The sequence below is a fragment of the Cnephaeus nilssonii genome (genome assembly GCF_951640355.1).
Source record: "Cnephaeus nilssonii genome assembly, chromosome: 17".
Taxonomy (NCBI): domain Eukaryota; kingdom Metazoa; phylum Chordata; class Mammalia; order Chiroptera; family Vespertilionidae; genus Cnephaeus; species Cnephaeus nilssonii.
This window is the reverse complement of record NC_137088.1, coordinates 25,506,959-25,524,980: the sequence shown is the minus strand read 5'-3', so window position 1 is coordinate 25,524,980 and position 18,022 is coordinate 25,506,959. Positions and strand designations below refer to the sequence as shown.

At 41.5% G+C, this 18,022-nt stretch overlaps 1 protein-coding gene across 4 annotated transcripts in view; it reads right to left on the bottom strand.

Annotated features, from left to right (window-relative positions):
• NEK11 (NIMA related kinase 11) overlaps positions 1–18,022 on the bottom strand; it is a 385,217-nt gene that overhangs the window by 337,728 nt on the left and 29,467 nt on the right. For 3 of the 4 annotated variants that reach the window (XM_079795662.1, XM_079795663.1, XM_079795660.1), the window contains exon 3: positions 10,797–10,962. The exons of the other annotated variant lie outside the window; for it this stretch is intronic. In XM_079795662.1, coding sequence (XP_079651788.1) covers positions 10,797–10,962 — 166 coding nt within the window. The remainder of the gene's footprint in view (positions 1–10,796; positions 10,963–18,022) is intronic. 4 annotated transcript variants of the gene reach the window in all.

The window sequence follows — 18,022 nt, the reverse complement described above, 5'->3', positions numbered from 1 at the left end:
CTATAACAACTTTAATGAAAAGAATACTGACTTTAATTTGATAATGTCGCCCTAAGACAATATTACTGAGAAAAAAATAATTTTCTTCACTAATATTACCCCTTGAAAGTTGCAATAAAAGCCTTGATGTTAACTTCTAAGGTTTTTATAATCTGTAAATCAAAATGTACCATTTGATGGATTAATGGTATCTCCTCCCTATCCCCTTCCCAGTTAGGCAATATCAGATTGACTCTGAAATGCCCAGACCTTGAAGACATGAAAAACAATTCAAATACAGTCTCTAAACTCCATCTCTGATCACCATTAAAAATTTCTAAATCCTCAAAGGATTTGATTTTAAAAAAATAATTTTAAGTCACCAACAGAAGTCCTTTCAACCAGTTTAAAAGGCCAAAGTAGAGCCTTCTCAGAAGCTTGAATACAACGAAACTGCAATGTTCAGAGCATATACAAAGGACAAAATAATCTCATAGTTTTAGGGCTAGAAGGAGCTTGAAAAATTATTCATTTTAAAATGAAAAAGCTGCCCCTTATTAATTCACATCTTAAAATGTTCCCTCACACTGTACGTCTCTTTTAAATTAGCTTCTAATTCATCCTTTCAATGGACTTCAAAATTTAGCATGCATAAGAATCATCCAAGTGGCTTGTTTAAAATGCATATCTGTAGGCCACACCAACAGAGACTCTAAGTAAATCTAAGAGGAGCAAGGAATGTGTATTTTTTTTAGCAAGCATCCTAAGTTACCCTGGAACAGGTGGTCCATGGACCACACTTAAAGAAAACACTGCTAGGTAATAATACAAATGGGCCACATACTTAATGTTTCACCCACGCATAAAAACATTTTATCCAATAATTTTAAAAATTCCAAAGTTAAAAAAATGTACTTGGGAAAGTCAGGACTAAATAAAAATCATTTTATAATGACACTAGAGGCCCGGTGCACGAAATTCGTGCACAGAGTGGGGAGGTGTCCCTCAACCCAGCCTGCACCCTCTCCAATCTGGGACCCCTCGAGGGATGTCCGACTGCCCGTTTAGGGATGTCCGACTAAACAGCCTTCCTTCCTAATTGCCCCTAAATCGCTTCTGCCTGCCAGCGTGATCACCCCCTAACCACTCCCATGCTAGCCTGATTGATGTCTTAACTGCTCCCCTGCCAGCCTGTTTGGCCCCAACTTCCCTCCTCTGCCGGCCTGGTCACCCCTAACTGCCATCCCCTGCAGGGTTGATTGCCTCCAACTGCCCTCCCTTGCAGGCCTGGTGCCTCTCAACTGCCCTCCCTTGCAGGCCTGGTGCCTCCCAACTGCCCTCCCCTGCTGGCCATCTTGTGGTAGCCATCTTGTGTCCACATGGGGGCAGGATCTTTAACCACATGGTGGCAGCCATATTGTATGTTGGATTGATGGTCAATCTGCATATTACTCTTTTATTAGATAGGAGGATAGAGGCCTGGTGCATGGGTGGGGGCCAGCTGGTTTGCCCTGAAGGGTGTCCTGGATCAGGGTGGGGTTCCCTTGGGGCGTGGAGAGGCCTGGGCGAGGGGCCTGTGGTGGTTTGCAGGACAGCCACGCCCCTGGCGACCCAAGCAAAGGCCCTGGTATCTGGAATTTATTTACCTTGTACAATTGAAACTTTGTAGCCTGGAGCAGAGCCAAGCCTCCTGCTCGATCCGTGGCTGCCGCCATTTCTGTTTGGATTTGTTTACCTTCTATAATTGAAACTTTGTATCCTTGAGTGGAGGCCTGGGCCCGCTAGAGTGTGTGGAAAGCTTGGCTTATTCTGTTGCCGGGAAAACCCAAGCCTCCCTTCTGGTAGCCATCTTGGCTGGGGTTAATTTGCATACTCACCCTGATTGGCTGATGGGCATGGCTTGTGTAGCAGAGTGGTGGTTAATTTGCATATTACTCTTTTATTAGAGAGGATCTTTAAAAAGCCTGTGACATTACATTTAGAAAAACACCAATAAATGAAGGTAGAGGGGGCAGGGCAAGAAGATCCTCTGTCATTATATTGTAGAACCAGAAAACATTTCCTTAGAAGTTTGGAAGTTCACTGTAATTGAGTGCATAAAAAGCGGGGGAAACATCAAGCCATAAAATGCTCTTAAAAAGTGAAGTAAGAAAATCCAGATCCTAAATAGTTACTAATGAATGCCAAGTGGTACCATAATGTTTATGTCTGATAATATAAGTGAGCATTCCTACGTTTAGTTGCTAATGTTTTTATTGAACTTATTGGGTTTCATTGCTAAATAAAATAATATAGGTTTCACGTATACAATTCTATAATACATCATCTGTATATGTGTTATGTGTTTACCACCCCAAGCTAAGATTTTTTTCAAGTTATTTTACTGTAAGTGTTCTTCCTGCTGAGGCAAATGTATATGAACAAGAATAAAATGGGGAAACTCACTTTTATCTTAAGAAGTGGTATGAAATAATACTTTCATCTATAAATCACTGGTCTTTTAAAAATAAACTGTTTAAAGTGGGTTATTCTGATTCTACGGTATTTTTGAATACTTTTATTTATATAAAGTCATATGCCAAGTAAAGCCATACCCCAAATGCCATAAGTGCTACTGGGTTTATGAATTGCTTTATATTAGTGCATTTAGTTCCTTTCTTTTAAATGAAACTTGTTTGCTTTTCAATTTTTTCATTAGCAATATTAAGTAAAAATCAGTGGCCTTATTTTTTTAACTTTTTTGATAAAAGGTTAAAATATTTCATAGTTTAAGCAAAGAAAATAAACGAAACAAATAAAATGACTTTAGCTTTGGTACTTATAAAAATCACAAACAGATTGATTTATGTGTATAGAAATGTGAGACACATTATTTACAGTCTTCCCTACTGAATAGACCTTAGACTCATAGAACTGACATAGAGCAAAGTCAAGGAGGCCTACCCACTCCAGGATGGAGCTGGCAGGGAAAACCAGAGGCCTGATGGGCCACACCTCTCTGAAGGTAATGGTTAGGTCCCTCAATCAGCAGCAATTCCAGCAAAGCAAACCACTGAAGACAGCCTGACACGTGACAGCTACCGCTCACAGCAGGAAGGATGGTGTTTGTGTCCCCCCAAATATATATGTTGAGCCCCTAATCCTTGTGTGAAATACTAGGATGTGGGGCCTTTGGGAGGTTATTAGATCATGAGAGTGGAGCCCTTATGAATGGAATTGTGTCTTTATAAAAGAAACCCCACAGAGCTCCCTCACCCCTCCCACCATGTGAGGACACAGCAAGATGACCATATACAGGACAGGAATCTGGCCTTCACCAGACCCTGAAGCTGCCAGCAACTAGATCTCGGACTTCCAGCCACCAGAACTGTGAGAAACAGGTTTCTGTCGTTTATAAGCCACAGAATCTATTGTATTTTGCAATAGATGTTTGAACAGACTAAGACAGATGGCCACTAATCAACGTCACAATGATAAATATCCTGCATGTCTCTCATCCATAAACAACCAATTCTGGGTGATGGAGGCCCCAGACAGAGCATCAGGACTATAGCAATGGCTTTGAAAGACAGAAAAAGGTTTGTCTCTAATTGTAGACCCAATACACATCAAGTATGATGTTGTAAGAACTTTCTGAGAGCTAATTAGCCTGGTGGCTACATGTTACTGCCAAGTTCACTTGCAAGAGTCTACTGACACCCACTAGAGTTTTTAAGATTGTAAAACTCAACCCACTTACTTGGTGTATTTAAACAGCTTTACATAAACAAGAAGCATAAGAGAAATTTCAAATGTTCTTTTTTACAATACAAACATATCCTTGGCAAGTACTTGCCTAAAAGTTGCCATTAGACCCATTAGTGTTAAAAAAATTTGCCTGCTTCCCTCCTTCTGGCATGAATCTCTACAGTAAAGGCTGCAAATAAAAAACTCAAAGAGCCGAAACCGGTTTGGCTCAGTGGATAGAGCTTCGGCCTGCGGACTCAAGGGTCCCAGGTTCAATTCCGGTCAAGGGCATGTACCTTGGTTGCGGGCACATCCCCAGTAGGGGGTGTGCAAGAGGCAGCTGATCGATGTTTCTCTCTCATCGATGTTTCTAACTCTCTATCCCTCTCTCTTCCTCTCTGTAAAAAATCAATAAAATATATTTTTTTAAAAAAACTCAAAGAGGTAAAAATTAGCTTGCCTACTAAAGATAACGGGAAAGGGGAGAAGGGAGTAGCAATGAAATAAGGAACTAACCACTTCCATTACTGATTGTTTACCAGGTACAAAGCACTGATGGCCACTTTTTCAACAGCCATTATTTCAAATCACTATAAAAACCTAACAGAATATGTGTTGTTACAGAATATGTGTTTTCTTGAGGTCAGGAAAATGTCAAGAATGAAATAACTTGTCAAGGACATGGACCAAGATTTGAACAGAAATCAGTGTGATGCTACTAGTCTCCTACTGAGAGAAAATAATAATGACATCATGTTAAAATGTGTGTGCAAATTGATATACAGGTTTCTTCTTTTAATAATTTTTTATTGATTTCAGAGAAGAAGGGAGAGGAAGAGAGAGATAGAAACATCAATGATGAAAGAGAATCATTGATCGGCTGCCTTCTGCACACCCCCAGTGGGGATTGAGCCCGCAACTCAGGCATGTACCCTTGACCGGAATCGAACCTGGGACCCTTCAGTCCGCAGGCCGACGCTCTATCCACTGAGCCAAACCTGCTAGGGCATATACAGCTTTCTGTGTTTACATATATCATGTAAATAAAAATAAAGATACAGAATATAAATGAGAATAAGCCAAGGGACAGCTTTCGTGTACAATGTGTACGTGTGCACTGTGAGACGGCTACCCCAGTCAAGTTGACTGACACATTCAATAACTCACATAGTTACCTTTTTCTGAGTTGAGAGTACTTGAGATCTGCTCTTGTAACAAATTTCAGGAGTACAGTGTAATGTGATTAACTATGGTCACTGCGTATTAGATCCCCAGATCTTGTTCATCTTATAACTGAAAGTTTCAGGCTTGATTAGTGTGGCTGGGTTGAAATTTGTGTTTAGTTTAGGGCCTCCATTTGAAACACATTTGGTTAACACTGTTGATATGAATAATAAAACAATCTATCTCAACTAATTCTTCCATGTAAAAGTAAATAATTGCATGCTTGAGAAGATAGGAATAATGGACTATTCGGTTGACTCTATTTAAGTATTATGAAGGGAATTAAAATAACCTAAGTAAAAATTTTTAAAAAGGGGTATCTGCCTGGCCGGTGTGGCTTAGTGGTTGAGTGTCAACCTATGAACCAGGATGTCATGGTTCGATTCCGGTTTGGGCACATTCCCAGATTGTGGGCTCGATCTCCAGTAGGGGTGTGCAGGAGGCAACCGATCAATGATTCTCTGTCATCATTGATGTTTCTATCTCTTCCCCTCTCCTTTCCTCTCTGAAATCAATAAAAATATTTTTAAAGGGGGTATAGCTTTTCCAATGCCCCTGCTCTGAGTGAAATTCAACATTCAAGCCACGTGATTGTCAGAAAAATCACTCCACCTCTCTGGGGTCCTATTTCCTCATCTATAAAATAGAATTAATAAGCAAGAATCCACTTCTTGAAAAAGGATATGGGCATGGTAAGAGGATACAGGGGTTAACCTGAAGAAGCTCCAACAGCCAAAGCTGGAATAATTTGAGCAATAAAATAAATAATGATAATATTGGTTATATAGCCCATGGAATAAAAAACTTGTATGAGTCCATGCTGATATAAATAAATACTTGAAAAATACACAAATGGAGGAGAAGGAATGGAAGGATAGCTCTTCTTTATAGAAAAATCCCAAGTAGTAAATTTGGAAAGAATGACGGAAATACATAATCACCAATAGGAAAACATCACAGTAAACATTATTGCAGATGCTAAAATCAGTGGAGGAAATTTTGAGGAGAAGCAGGGTATTAATATGGACACCCTCAAAGAATCTTCCCCAAGATATTTATCCATTACAAAAAGGAAAACAGTAACTTTACGTGACAAGATTCAGCAGAAAGAGCCTTAATCAAGTCATCAGTTAACAGTACCAGGAAGAAGATACACTAACATGCACCCTTTCATGTGACGCACAGAGAAGGCCGTATCATCACTCCCCTGGCAGTCTGGCCCAGAACACATAACCTCAGTCTAATCATGAGAGAACAACAGATAAACCCAAACTGAGAGACAGTCTACAAAATAACTTACCAATACCCTTCAAAAGTGTCAAGGTCATAAAAAACAAGGCAGGAAAGGGAAACTGTCACAGATTGAAGGAGACTAAGGAGCTACAACAATTAAATGCAATGTAAGACCAGAAACAAGGAGGCATCGATCGGACTATCGGGCCTCAGAGGGAGGATAGGGGAGGGTGGGGGGAGGGGGGAGAGATCAACCAAAGGTCTTGTGTGCATGCATATGAGCCTAACCAATGCTTAAGTTCAACAGAGGGTTGGGGCATCCATGGGGAGGGGTGTGGGATGGGAATGGGGGGATGAGGACAAATATGTGACACCTTAATCAATAAAGAAATTAAAAAAATAAAATAAAAAAAGGGTAAAAAAAAAAAAGTATGGGCTGTTAACAAAAAAACTAAAAAAATAAAATAAAATAAATGCAATGTAAGGATCCTAGATTAGATCCTGGGAATAGGCAAAAGACATCAAGGGGGAACTGGCAACATATTAGGTTAAATAAGTTAACATTAGGGAATGTGTTTAACTGCAAACACATTACAATTAAAGGTGAAGTATTAGGTTCCTAAATCATGGCCCATGCATTTCTACTTCTGAGCCTTTTATCACATTATTAGAGGCCCGGTACACGAAATTAGTGCAAGGGGCTCGGCCCTCGCAGCCACGGCGTGTTGCCTTGGCCCTAGCAGCCCCAGCTTCGTCCAGAAAGTTGTCCGGTCTAATTCGCATATTATGATTTTATTATTATAGACTAGAGGTCCTGGGCACGGGGGGTGGGGGGAGTGGCCTGTGGGGATATTGGCCCACTGTGGGAGTGCCAATCATCCCAGTCAGGCAAGCAGCTGTGGACCCACCCGCTGAGCGGCTGCTCCCTGGTCCGGCATCTTCTGTGGAGCCAGAGCACTTGCTTCTCCAGTCGGGGCCAGGCCCATGGACAATAGCACTGAGAGGCGGTGGAGTAGGCCTCAGTCTGCGGCAGCCACGAACCCGCCTCCCAGCCTCTAGGGTCAGCTCTGCGAGGCCAGTGTGGCGTTGTGCGGCCTGCAGGCTTCTGGAGGAGACTGCAGGGAGCGAGGAGGAGGAGCCTGGGGCGAGAAGGCAATGATCGCAGCCCAGGTTCCTACCCGTCCGCCCGGAGTTCGCAGTGGGAGCAGCCCCTCATCCCAGTCAGCCGAGTGGCACTCCCACTGTGGTAGCGCACTGACCACCAGGGGCAGCTCCTGTGTTGAGTGTCTGCCCCCTTGTGATCAGTGCGCGTCATAGCAACTGCTTGACCGGTCATTCTGGTCATTCTGGTCATTCCGCCATTCAGACTCTAAACTTTTATTATATAGGATTTTTTGTCACACAATTTTAGTCATTAGCTTTTATGTACCATGAGATAAAAAAGGTTGAAAATTACTGATATAAATGATTTATTTATACTAACAGACAGGTTCATTAAAGAAAGATCATATTATCTCTTTTGCCCCATACCAGGTCTGGAATTATATCTGACACAGAGTTAGGGTCCAATAATGGCTTTTGGAAAGATCCCTGGTTACTATGGCCTGGATGGACTTCAAACTCTTAAGGAACCAATAAATAGTCTATTCATTCATATGCGATGAGAACCAGAACTGCTGATACAACGGGAAGCTCACGTTGGTTTAGCCTGCGGATTTTTTTCCCATTGGAAGAGACATATATGGAGAGCTGAACTGGAATGAGAAGGCTGCTCAGGGAGCCAGGAGACCAAGTGGGTAATTTTCATCAACAATAGCACCAAGCAAGGTGGCCTGAGATAAATAAAACCACACCCACCACCAGGGCCACACTTCCCGCTTTCAGCTCTGGGTCCCAACTTTGCTCAGTGCTCCACACCACTGACAGTTTCCCTTTATGACGCTATGGAGACGCCTTATCCTAACACAAATGGAAAAACCTTCAGGCAGTATCTGACAGGCCACTGGTGCAGTACGTTGTTAGGTGTACCAGCAACGTAAGGTAGGACAAAATGCTTTTTGACATATATGACAGGTAGAAGGACCCAATATTTTATCCTTTATCATCAGCCTTTGACAGAAATGAGATGGGAAACAGCTGGAAGCAAGTGGTAAAGAATTTGTCAGAAGAAAAAGAAGAAAAAAAAAAGAAATTTCCTGAGTGCTAATTTCTCTGTGGCTCACAGTGTGGGTCCACGATGTAGCATAAAAATGAATCAGAAAAAGATGAATCCCATACATTGAGAACTGAGATGGTTTATACTATGTATAAGGCGCTAAGGGCCACAAGAGATAAAATGCTATGAGAGGGGGAACGAATGGGGAATGATTTTCAGCCAGGAGATTGTGGGAATCTTTGTAGAGGAGGTGGCATTTCAGCGGGGCCTGGGAGGATGGGGAGGATTTGAATGTGTGGGGCTAGAAAGGACATTTAAAAGGAAATGGCCCAAGCAGTGACATTCTGGAAGATGGACAGGGAACAACAAGTAGATCCATTTCCCCTGAGTGGGGGAGAACAGAGACGCCAATATTTGAAATATTCTGCCACTTTAGTAGTTTTGGAACTATTCCCGCTCAAAGATTTGGTTAGATCTTAACAAGAAGCTGTGAGAGTTCCGTTGTTTGCTTTTCACACTCATAACCTGATAAGATGTGTCCAAAGGGTTGCATGGTGTATGTAGTAGTCTCATGAATGCATTTATATATGTATTAAATTAAATTTTTGCCTGGCTGGTGTGGTTCAGTGGTGAAGCGTTGACATGAACCAGGTGGTCATGGTTCGATTCCCAGTCAGGGCACATGCCTGGGTTGCGGGCTCGATCCCCAGTAAGGGGCGTGCAGGAGGCAGCCAATCAATGATACTCTCTCATCATTGATGTTTCTAATTCTCCCTGTCCCCTCCTCTCTCTGAAATCAATAAAGATACATTATAGCCCTGACTGGTTTGGCTCAGTGGATAGAGCATCGGCCTGCGGACTCAAGGGTCCCAGGTTCGATTCCGGTCAAGGGCATGTTTCTTGGTTGCGGGCACATCCCCAGTAGGGGGTGTGCAAGAGGCAGCTGATCAATGTTTCTCTCCCATTGATGTTTCTAACTCTCTATCCCTCTCCCTTCCTCTCTGTAAAAAATCAATAAAAAATATTTTTAAAAAATACATTATAAATTAATTAATTAATTACAGAAGAGGAAACTTGGAGTTAAAAAGACCAAGCATTTCAATGGTGATATAGCATTTTCCTGAAGTGCAAGTTTGGCCATCTGCCCTTTTCAGTATTATTATTTTAGCTCAATAAAAAGAGGGTAATGCCAGGCTGTGCTAATTAAGAGCAAATTCGGGTCTGAAGATGAGAAATACGCACACGTCACTCCTCAGGAGCGAAGGAAATGACAGCCTGACAGCTCAGCGCTGAAACCCTGGAAGCCCCAGAAGCCCCACAGCTGTTCCCAGGCCCCGCCAGCTGCTGTCACTATGGCAACGCCCCTCCCCAGGGAGCAACTCAGCCCCTGGAAACCACCAGCATTTAAAAATCAACGAAGATGAACCTGGGTTAGATTCTGCACAAGAAAATAATTCTTATAGAAACATTTTTAGATGTCTAAGGACATACTTGGAACACATGGGGTTACATTTAAATATGAACTGTGGATTAGATGGGCGCTTCTCAAACGTCAGGGTGACTTACCTGGTGGGCTTGTCAAAACACAGATTGCTAGACCCCATTCCCAGAATTTCTGATTCAACATGGCTGGGGTGGAGGCTGAGAATGTGTATTTCTAAGCAGGTCCCAAGTGATGTTGATGTGGTCTGGGATCACACTGTTGAGTGAGAACCACTGATTTTGATCATTGTACTGTAGTTATGTAAGAAAATGTCTTTGTTCTTATGAAATACTCATAGCAGTGTTTAGGACAAAGGGACATCATGTCTGAACTTACTCTCAAAAGGCTCATGAGAAACAGACAGATGCACAAAATGAATAAAGAGAATGATAAACCAAATGTGGAAAAAAAGGTAATAATTGGGAAATCTGAACGAAGGGTATACGGGAGTTCATTGTGTTATTCTTAGAACTTTCCTGGTAGATTAAAATTAAAAAATTAATGCAGGGAAATAAAGTTATAGCTTATCATCTCGATCTGTCCAAATCAGTAGTAGCCACAAGCTACATGTGGTTATTTAAATTAAAATTAATTAAAATGAAATAAAATGTAACATCGAGCTCCTCAATCACACTAGCCACACTTCATCAAGTGCTACAGAGTCATGTGTGACTAGTGACTACTGTACTAAACAGCACAAATATAGGGCATTTCCATCATCCCAGGAAGTGCCTTTGGACAGTGCTGATGACAGTGAAGTGCAGGGCCAGGAACGCTCAGTGCGCCAAAAGCAGTGGCAGAGGTAGCAGCAATAGTCACAAGCAGTGGGAGTCAGCTGTTTCCCACATAAGCTAGTTTATTCATTGAATGGGGCTAAAGGCAGAGAGTGATTAAATCATAAGCAGGTGGGTCACAGTGGCTTTGCATGGATTAGTGACATCTTTTTCTCTAAAACAGGTCTTTATTAAGATTTCGAGAAGGGAAGGAAACTCTCACCTCACAGTACTCCGTGATGATGCAGAAATTATCTTGCTCCACAAAGCTGGCGTGGAACTTGACAATGGCTGGGTGGTCCAGCTTGGAAAGGAGCTGGGCCTCCAAATTGGCCTGCACAGTGTCATTTGGATCGAGTTCTCCCACAGAGATTTCCTTCAATACCTTTCTGCAGCCAAAAAAAAATTTTTTTTTACATATAGTGAGAGCTAAAAACACACACAACCCATTTAAAAGATCTAAACTAGTGGGGCAGGGCCATCTAATCAATGCGCAGGCTGTGACTACTCGTAGGTCCGGTATTGCCTGTTACGGCACTGTGTCCCTAGGTGGAGCCTGGGCCTGCCTCTCTGTCCTCGCCAAGGTCATGGCTTCCCCAAGGCCTCGGACCTCCACACCTGTGGCTCCACAGTTTTGCTAAAACAGGGCAGAGAGGGAGCTCATTTTGAGCAACATCACTGAGGTGGCCCTTCCTCTGTCTCTCTAGATAGCCCCATTTCTTTCTCTCTTGCATGGTGTCTCTGTTTCTGTCTTTTTCTCTTTCTCTGTGTGCTTTCTCTCTCTCTCACTTGTTTTCATCTGTTTCTGTTTGCTTTTCAATTTCTTTCTCTATCCCTAACTTGGTGTCTCTTTGTCTCTGTCTCTCTATATACATATGAGTATGTGAATATCATGTAATATATACAATGCAATATAATGTAATATAAATATATGTCACTGTCTCTGTCTCTTATTCTTGCTATATCTCTTTCTCTCTCTGACTTTCTCTTTCTGCCTGTGTCTCTCTCTGCCTGTGTGTGTGTGTGTGTGTGTAATACACATAACACACACACGCACACACACACACACACACACACACACATGCTTCTCTCTGTCTCTAAGCTCTAAAATTTCCCAAATCTATTAGTAGGACAATATCTGTTTATTTTATTTTTTAAACTATCCTCTGCCTTATTGCTACCCATACACAGAAGAGAAAAAATATATAAAGACATTGACAGAGGTATTGAGGATCTTGAGCATATATAAGTGGAACAAATATTCATTAAATCTCAAAATTATTAATTTAAAAATTGTGATAATGCAGTGAAGAGTAGACCAAAACATTATCTCTGCCCATCTAAGAAAAAAGAAGCCTGATGAACAAACCAATTATAGTACCCAGAGTGTAAATAAACTAGACTGCTGGTAGAAGCACTTTAGAACGCCAATTACTTGTGTAGACATACTCCACTGATTATAAGTGAGCTGTAGCTGTTCATTAAGGCAAATTCAGTAGGACCTGTACTAGAAATCATTCTTCAAACAGTGTTAAGAGTTATCACTATGCATATTAATGAAAATGTATTTATATAGACACTCTCTTGATTAAAGACCCTTTAACCAATTCTTAGATTAACCCGCATCCTCCAGTCCTTCCTAACAAATGCTGAGGGTTGCCTTTGCCAAAGGGATGCCTGGAGCTAGTGGCACGCCCATTTCTGTCCTTCAGTTGAGACTTGTTTGCTTACCAAAGTCACTGTGTTCATCTTAAGCTTGTTAATGCCAGTTGTGCTCATTATTGTAAACTTGTGAGTAAAATATGACAAACTGATGAAGGACGAGTGTGAAAGTTATCTTTGCTAGAAAAACTAAGTCAAATGCTTACCAAAAAACCCTGACAAGTTGGAAAAAAAAATGTGGTTAAATAAGTAATTGACAACACAATTCTAAAACGTTGGTTAAAAAATGTAAAAATCTAATATTCGTTTTGAATGTTCCTCATGATCTTCCCATTCTGAATTCACCTGCCCCTCCCCAAAAAGACAACCACAGCAGACACTGTTTCCACAATGAGTGGTCCAACTACAGTAGAAAGGACGGCTCTTCACAGGCTCTGCCTGGGCGTTTACACGCGTCCTTAACTATGGCTGCAATTTAAGAAGTTGGAATATTTGGTCCCCTTCCCCTAATGGTGCTTTCACATTGATTCTGTTAGTTATAGAACACCCTATTAGCCTTTACTTGATAATGAAGTAGATCCTAGAGAAATGCTTGCTTGATAACATATTTTATGGCAAAACTGTTCTATCAAGAATTTGGCTAAAAAGGACTTCATGTTGCTTGGCCGGCATGAATCAGTGATTGAGTATCAACCTGTGAACCAGGAGGTCACGGTTCAATTCCCAGTTGGGGCACATGCCCAGGTTGCGGACTTGATTCTCAGCATAGGGTGTGCAGAAGGCAGCTGATTCATGATTCTCTCTCATCATTGATGTTTCTATCTCTCTTTCTCTCTCCCTTCCTCTCTGAAATAAATAAAAAAATATTTTTTTTAAAAAATGGCCTCCTGTTATTGAGAATGGCATCTCAGTATACATAGTACAGTTAGTATACTACAAGGAGCTTGAAATGGCATACACAGCTATGTTTTTTTGTAACTTCTGAAGACTATGAAGCAGCAGGCAGAGCTCAATGACATCTTCATGGTGCTTTTCTAATAATTCACGGTGCCCCAGCTGACACGCAGTTGTAAAAGTCACAGTAGTTAAGCATGACAATATAAAGACTTACACAAACTTGTAATATTCTCTTGCTGTGAAGAAACAAAGGTTATAAAAAGCTTCAAGATACTTATTTTTCCTTGCAAACATCAAGTATTGTGCAACAGAACATGAGATTTTACATATAGTTACCTGAGCCTTGCCTGGCAGCCTGATGATAAAGCATAAAATATCATTTGCCCACAGCTTAGCAGATGAAGGTAGGGCTATTAAGACAGGTGATATCTAATACAATCATCTCCGGCTGACACGGAGACACTCTACCTTCTTCCTCACCGAAAATCCTGTCACTGAGCTGACAGAGGGAGCTCCCATTGCGTATCACTTAATATGAGATCCAATCAGACAAAGAAAGCATGGAAACTCACCAAGTCAGGGACAGCTTGTCACCTGCTCAGGGACTCTCCGCCTGTCACCCGCTCCTAAGTGACATGACAGGTATTTATTTTATCAGACTCTTCAACTGTTGGGGAGAAACTTTATGACAGCAGCAAAAATGGCCATCCCACCAGGCGCCTCATTTTGCAGACTTTCTGTTCTCTCTCCCGAGTGTCATGATTCTTTATTTCTAGAATCTGCAGTGAACTGACAACCCAGGAGAGTGACTTGGAGAATTTGGGTCAAACATAGCTAATTTTATTCCCCGAGGATTGGCCCACCTTTCGTACAAATAGAACTGATGATATTTTTGAGATGTTCACCAAAGTTTGTTTTTCCCCCAAATCTCCTCAGATCCTTTCATATTTTCCCCACTGAAGCAGCAGCATATGGGAAAAGATGACATCATAAACTGTAGAGAATATGAGTCAAATCCCCAGTTTATGATTTTCCAATAGAGAGACTAAGGCCAAAGAGAAAAGACATGGCGGACATCTGATCAATGGGTGAGTGTCTTCCCTGCCCCCAGGTGAGATGGAGACCCTCTGGACCAGATGAAGGAAAGCAAGAAAGTTAGGGACTGCTGAACCCTTGAAAAGAGTCCCTGACCTCTAGGCAAGGTCCAGAGAGCAGGAAAGGCATAGAACTCCAAGATGGGGAAGGGAGTCTAAGGGCAGAAGAACTATGCTCTTTCCAAAGCAGCCAAAGAAAATAGCAGGCCCCTCACATTTTCTGGGGTTCAGAAGGGGACAGGCGTGACAAAAGTATTCAAGGGGAAAATGAGCCGGTGGGCCTAAAAGAGCTTTAGAATCTCCAGTGAGGACTGCAGAAAGTGGCAGAAAGGTGTTCCATGCAGCCACAACCATCTCAGTGAGAGCTGGTCAGCTGGTGAGGCCAGAAGACTTCCCAGTTAGTCTAGAGATAACTAGCCACAGTCCCTTCCCTTGTGATTTCACCACCAACAATCAAGCATTGCAAGTATATAGTTAAGTACCTACTATGTGTCTATGGAGGAGCGGGCTCTGAGGATTCATGGTCCCTGCCCTTGTGTCTCCTGGGGAAGGCAGATACTAAACAGGTAAGTATGCACAAGTGTGTGTTTGTATTTTTAAAAACTTCAGATCGAGACAAATGCTATAAAGTTAGGGTAAATGATGACAGAGGCCCTCCTGATTTAAGATGCTATGAGTCTCTAAAGTGATCGCAGCTACTGTACCCACTGAGGGCAATGCCACAGGAAACAGATTTTAATCTCAGCTTAAATAAGAGAGTAATTTTTTTGCTTATTTGACTTTGTTTTGATTCAGCATTCATCTGTTTGACAGAAAGATAATTAAATCTGCTCAGGACTTTTAAGATAGAGTTTTCATCCATCTAGCAAGGCAGCAATTATTTTAATGAATTCTTTCTCAAATGGTAAAATCTCATTTTTTTCTAATTTACAACAAAATACAGTTTCTGTATAGAAATTTTTGAAAACAAAACATATGGAAACTATTACCTATAATTTATCATAGAGATAATCAACATTAGTATTTCTCTGTATTTCCATCTTTTTTCTACACATTTTTTTTTAACTGTAGAGGCCAAAGAGTTTACACAATTTGCCTGCTGCTATATTCACAAGACGTTATCATAGCTGACACCTGTCATTTGTGACTGCCAGTATCTTTAGACAATATCCCTACAAGTGTAATAGACCCCTGGATTGTGGGTCCTGTCTTTCCCAGATAGATAAAAACAGGCAGACAACAAACAAAATCTACCTCTCCCACCTCCCTTGCATTGGGGTGCCAGTATCTAACCTGGGTTCCACCAGTCAGCTACACCCATCCAAGACTTTGCCTTGGGTGCGAGTTGTGTGAAGAAACAGGGGAGACACGGGGCCTCCCATTCACTAACACAGGTGTCATAAGAAACAGTATGCCCTGGGGGCAGGAGCAGCAGGTCACTTCAGTGGTGTGGTTCTGGCTGATGTTTCTGGAAACTGAGCTGTCAGCCTGCTCCCCTGCCTTCCCACTGCCACTGTGCGTTATCTGTATTCTGCCTGAACCATGCAGAGGGCACCTGCTCTTAACTGCACCTGGGAGCCCTGACCAAGGCAGTTCTGCATGACATAGTACATTCACGTGCTAACATGAATCCCTGTTAACACTTTGGGGTAATGAAAATGGAACCTCCAATTAACCTCATTAGGTTAATTTTTATTTATTTGTTTGAGTCTTAAAATTTAAGCTCTTCTAAGGGATTTTAGGCCACGGTATTTCTCATTTACAGGTAGGAATATCATGAGAGTGGAAGCATCCTTTTGAAAGTTATTTCATCCCCTTTAATATGACATATAACTTTAAAATATAAAGGGCATGAAAAATGTAATGTCAGAGAGTGATATGTATTCAAAAAGTGGCACATTGATTAAAAAAAAAAAAGGAAAAGCCAATTATCAACAAGACAAAAATAAAAAGCGTTGGGAGAGGATGTGGGGGGGGAAAGGAGCCCTATACACTATGGGTGGGACTATAAATTAGTAGCAACTATGGAAAACAATATAGAGTTTCCTCAAAAAAAATTTAAAAATGGAGCTACCATATGACCCAGCAATCCCTCTTCAGGGTATCTACTCTAAAAAAAATTGAAAACATTTATTCATAAAGATATATGTACCCCTAGGTTCATTGCAGCATTATTCATAGCCAAGACATGGAAACAACACAAGTGTTCTTTGATAGATGTTGGATAAAGAAGATGTGGTACATGTAGACAATGGAATACTACTCAGTCATAGGAAAAGATAAAATATTGCCATTTGCAACAATGGATGGATCTTGAGCGTATCATGCTAAGAGAAATAAGTCAGATAGAAAAGGACAGGAAACATATAATTTCATTCATATGTGGGATATAAAACATAAGGCAACAAATGAATAAACAAAACAACAACAAAAAACTCATTGACATAGACAATAGTATGGTGGTTATCAGAGGGTGGGAGGGACATTAAAGAAGGCAAAGGGGTTAAAAATTGTGATAGAAGGAGATTAAACCGGGTTATAAGCACACAATGCAATATACAGATGATATAATATTTACACCAACCTGCTGGAGCATAGGGGGCCGTAGTGGCCAGAGAGAGGCCTCAGGCACAATTAATTGCAGGTGCTGGCAGTTGGAGGCTGGGCCCATGGATAGGAAACATTAGTAGCCCAGGGGATACAGGTAGGGCACCCCACCATCTTCCATAGGGATAAAAATAAAGAACATGTCCTCCATGTTAAATTCTGGTCTATTTTATCAATACGCCTGAAGATAGCTAGGATATTCCTGAAGTTGGCTAGACAAAATAAAGTGTCTTGAATACTGAATAATGAAACTGCAAACTAATTATAACCTATAGATAAATTCCATTTCCTAAGCTTTTCAAAACTGATTTAGTTCACAAACATATTAGCAGCATATAGGAGTATTACATACAGATAATAAGCAAAGAATAAATAAGTAATAATAATTAATAATAAAGATAATAAACAAAGAACAAATAAGAGTATAAGTATTTCAGATATTTCTGTTTGGCAAATATGCTATTCTTGGCTCCTGACTAGATTATATTTTCAGTTGTGGTGTCAAATCCCATGCAGTGTTTCACTGCTGGTACCATAACAAATTATACAAGTTGCCGTTTCCTCTCCTAAGTAACAGAAGAGAGGAAACAGCGAGCTCAGCAGCAGGAGGTTTGAAGACAAATACTGCCTACATTTTGAGATTGTCTTAGGTACTATAACTCTGCAGGTATGACTTTATGTATGTAAGGGCCAGTTTTTAATAAGTTCAATTGTGCAAAACTCATTTGATTCAAAATTATTAAATAACTGGGTAGTAATATGCCTTAAAAACAAAAATAAAAACTGGTAACATATGACTTATTGCAACAAATCATTCATTCATTCTATCAGACTTTGAAAGGTACTGAGCTGAGAGCAAACAAAGACCCTGTTTCGGCCGTGGGCCCCTGGATCCGGGTGAGCCTGGCCCCGGGTCCGGGTGAGGCCGTGGGTCCCTGGATCCGGGTGAGCCTGGCCCCGGGTCCGGGTGAGGCCGTGGGCCCCTGGATCCGGGTGAGCCTGGCCCCGGGTCCGGGTGAGGCCGTGGGCCCCTGGATCCGGGTGAATCAGTGCCCCTGGGTCCGGCCGAGACCAAACCAGAGGGAGTCGGACCTGCATTACCACCATTTGTCCACCATCCAGAGCTGAGGGGTCAGTGCCGACATGTACTCATAGGGAACTGGTGGACATTGATATTGGGTCTCAAAAG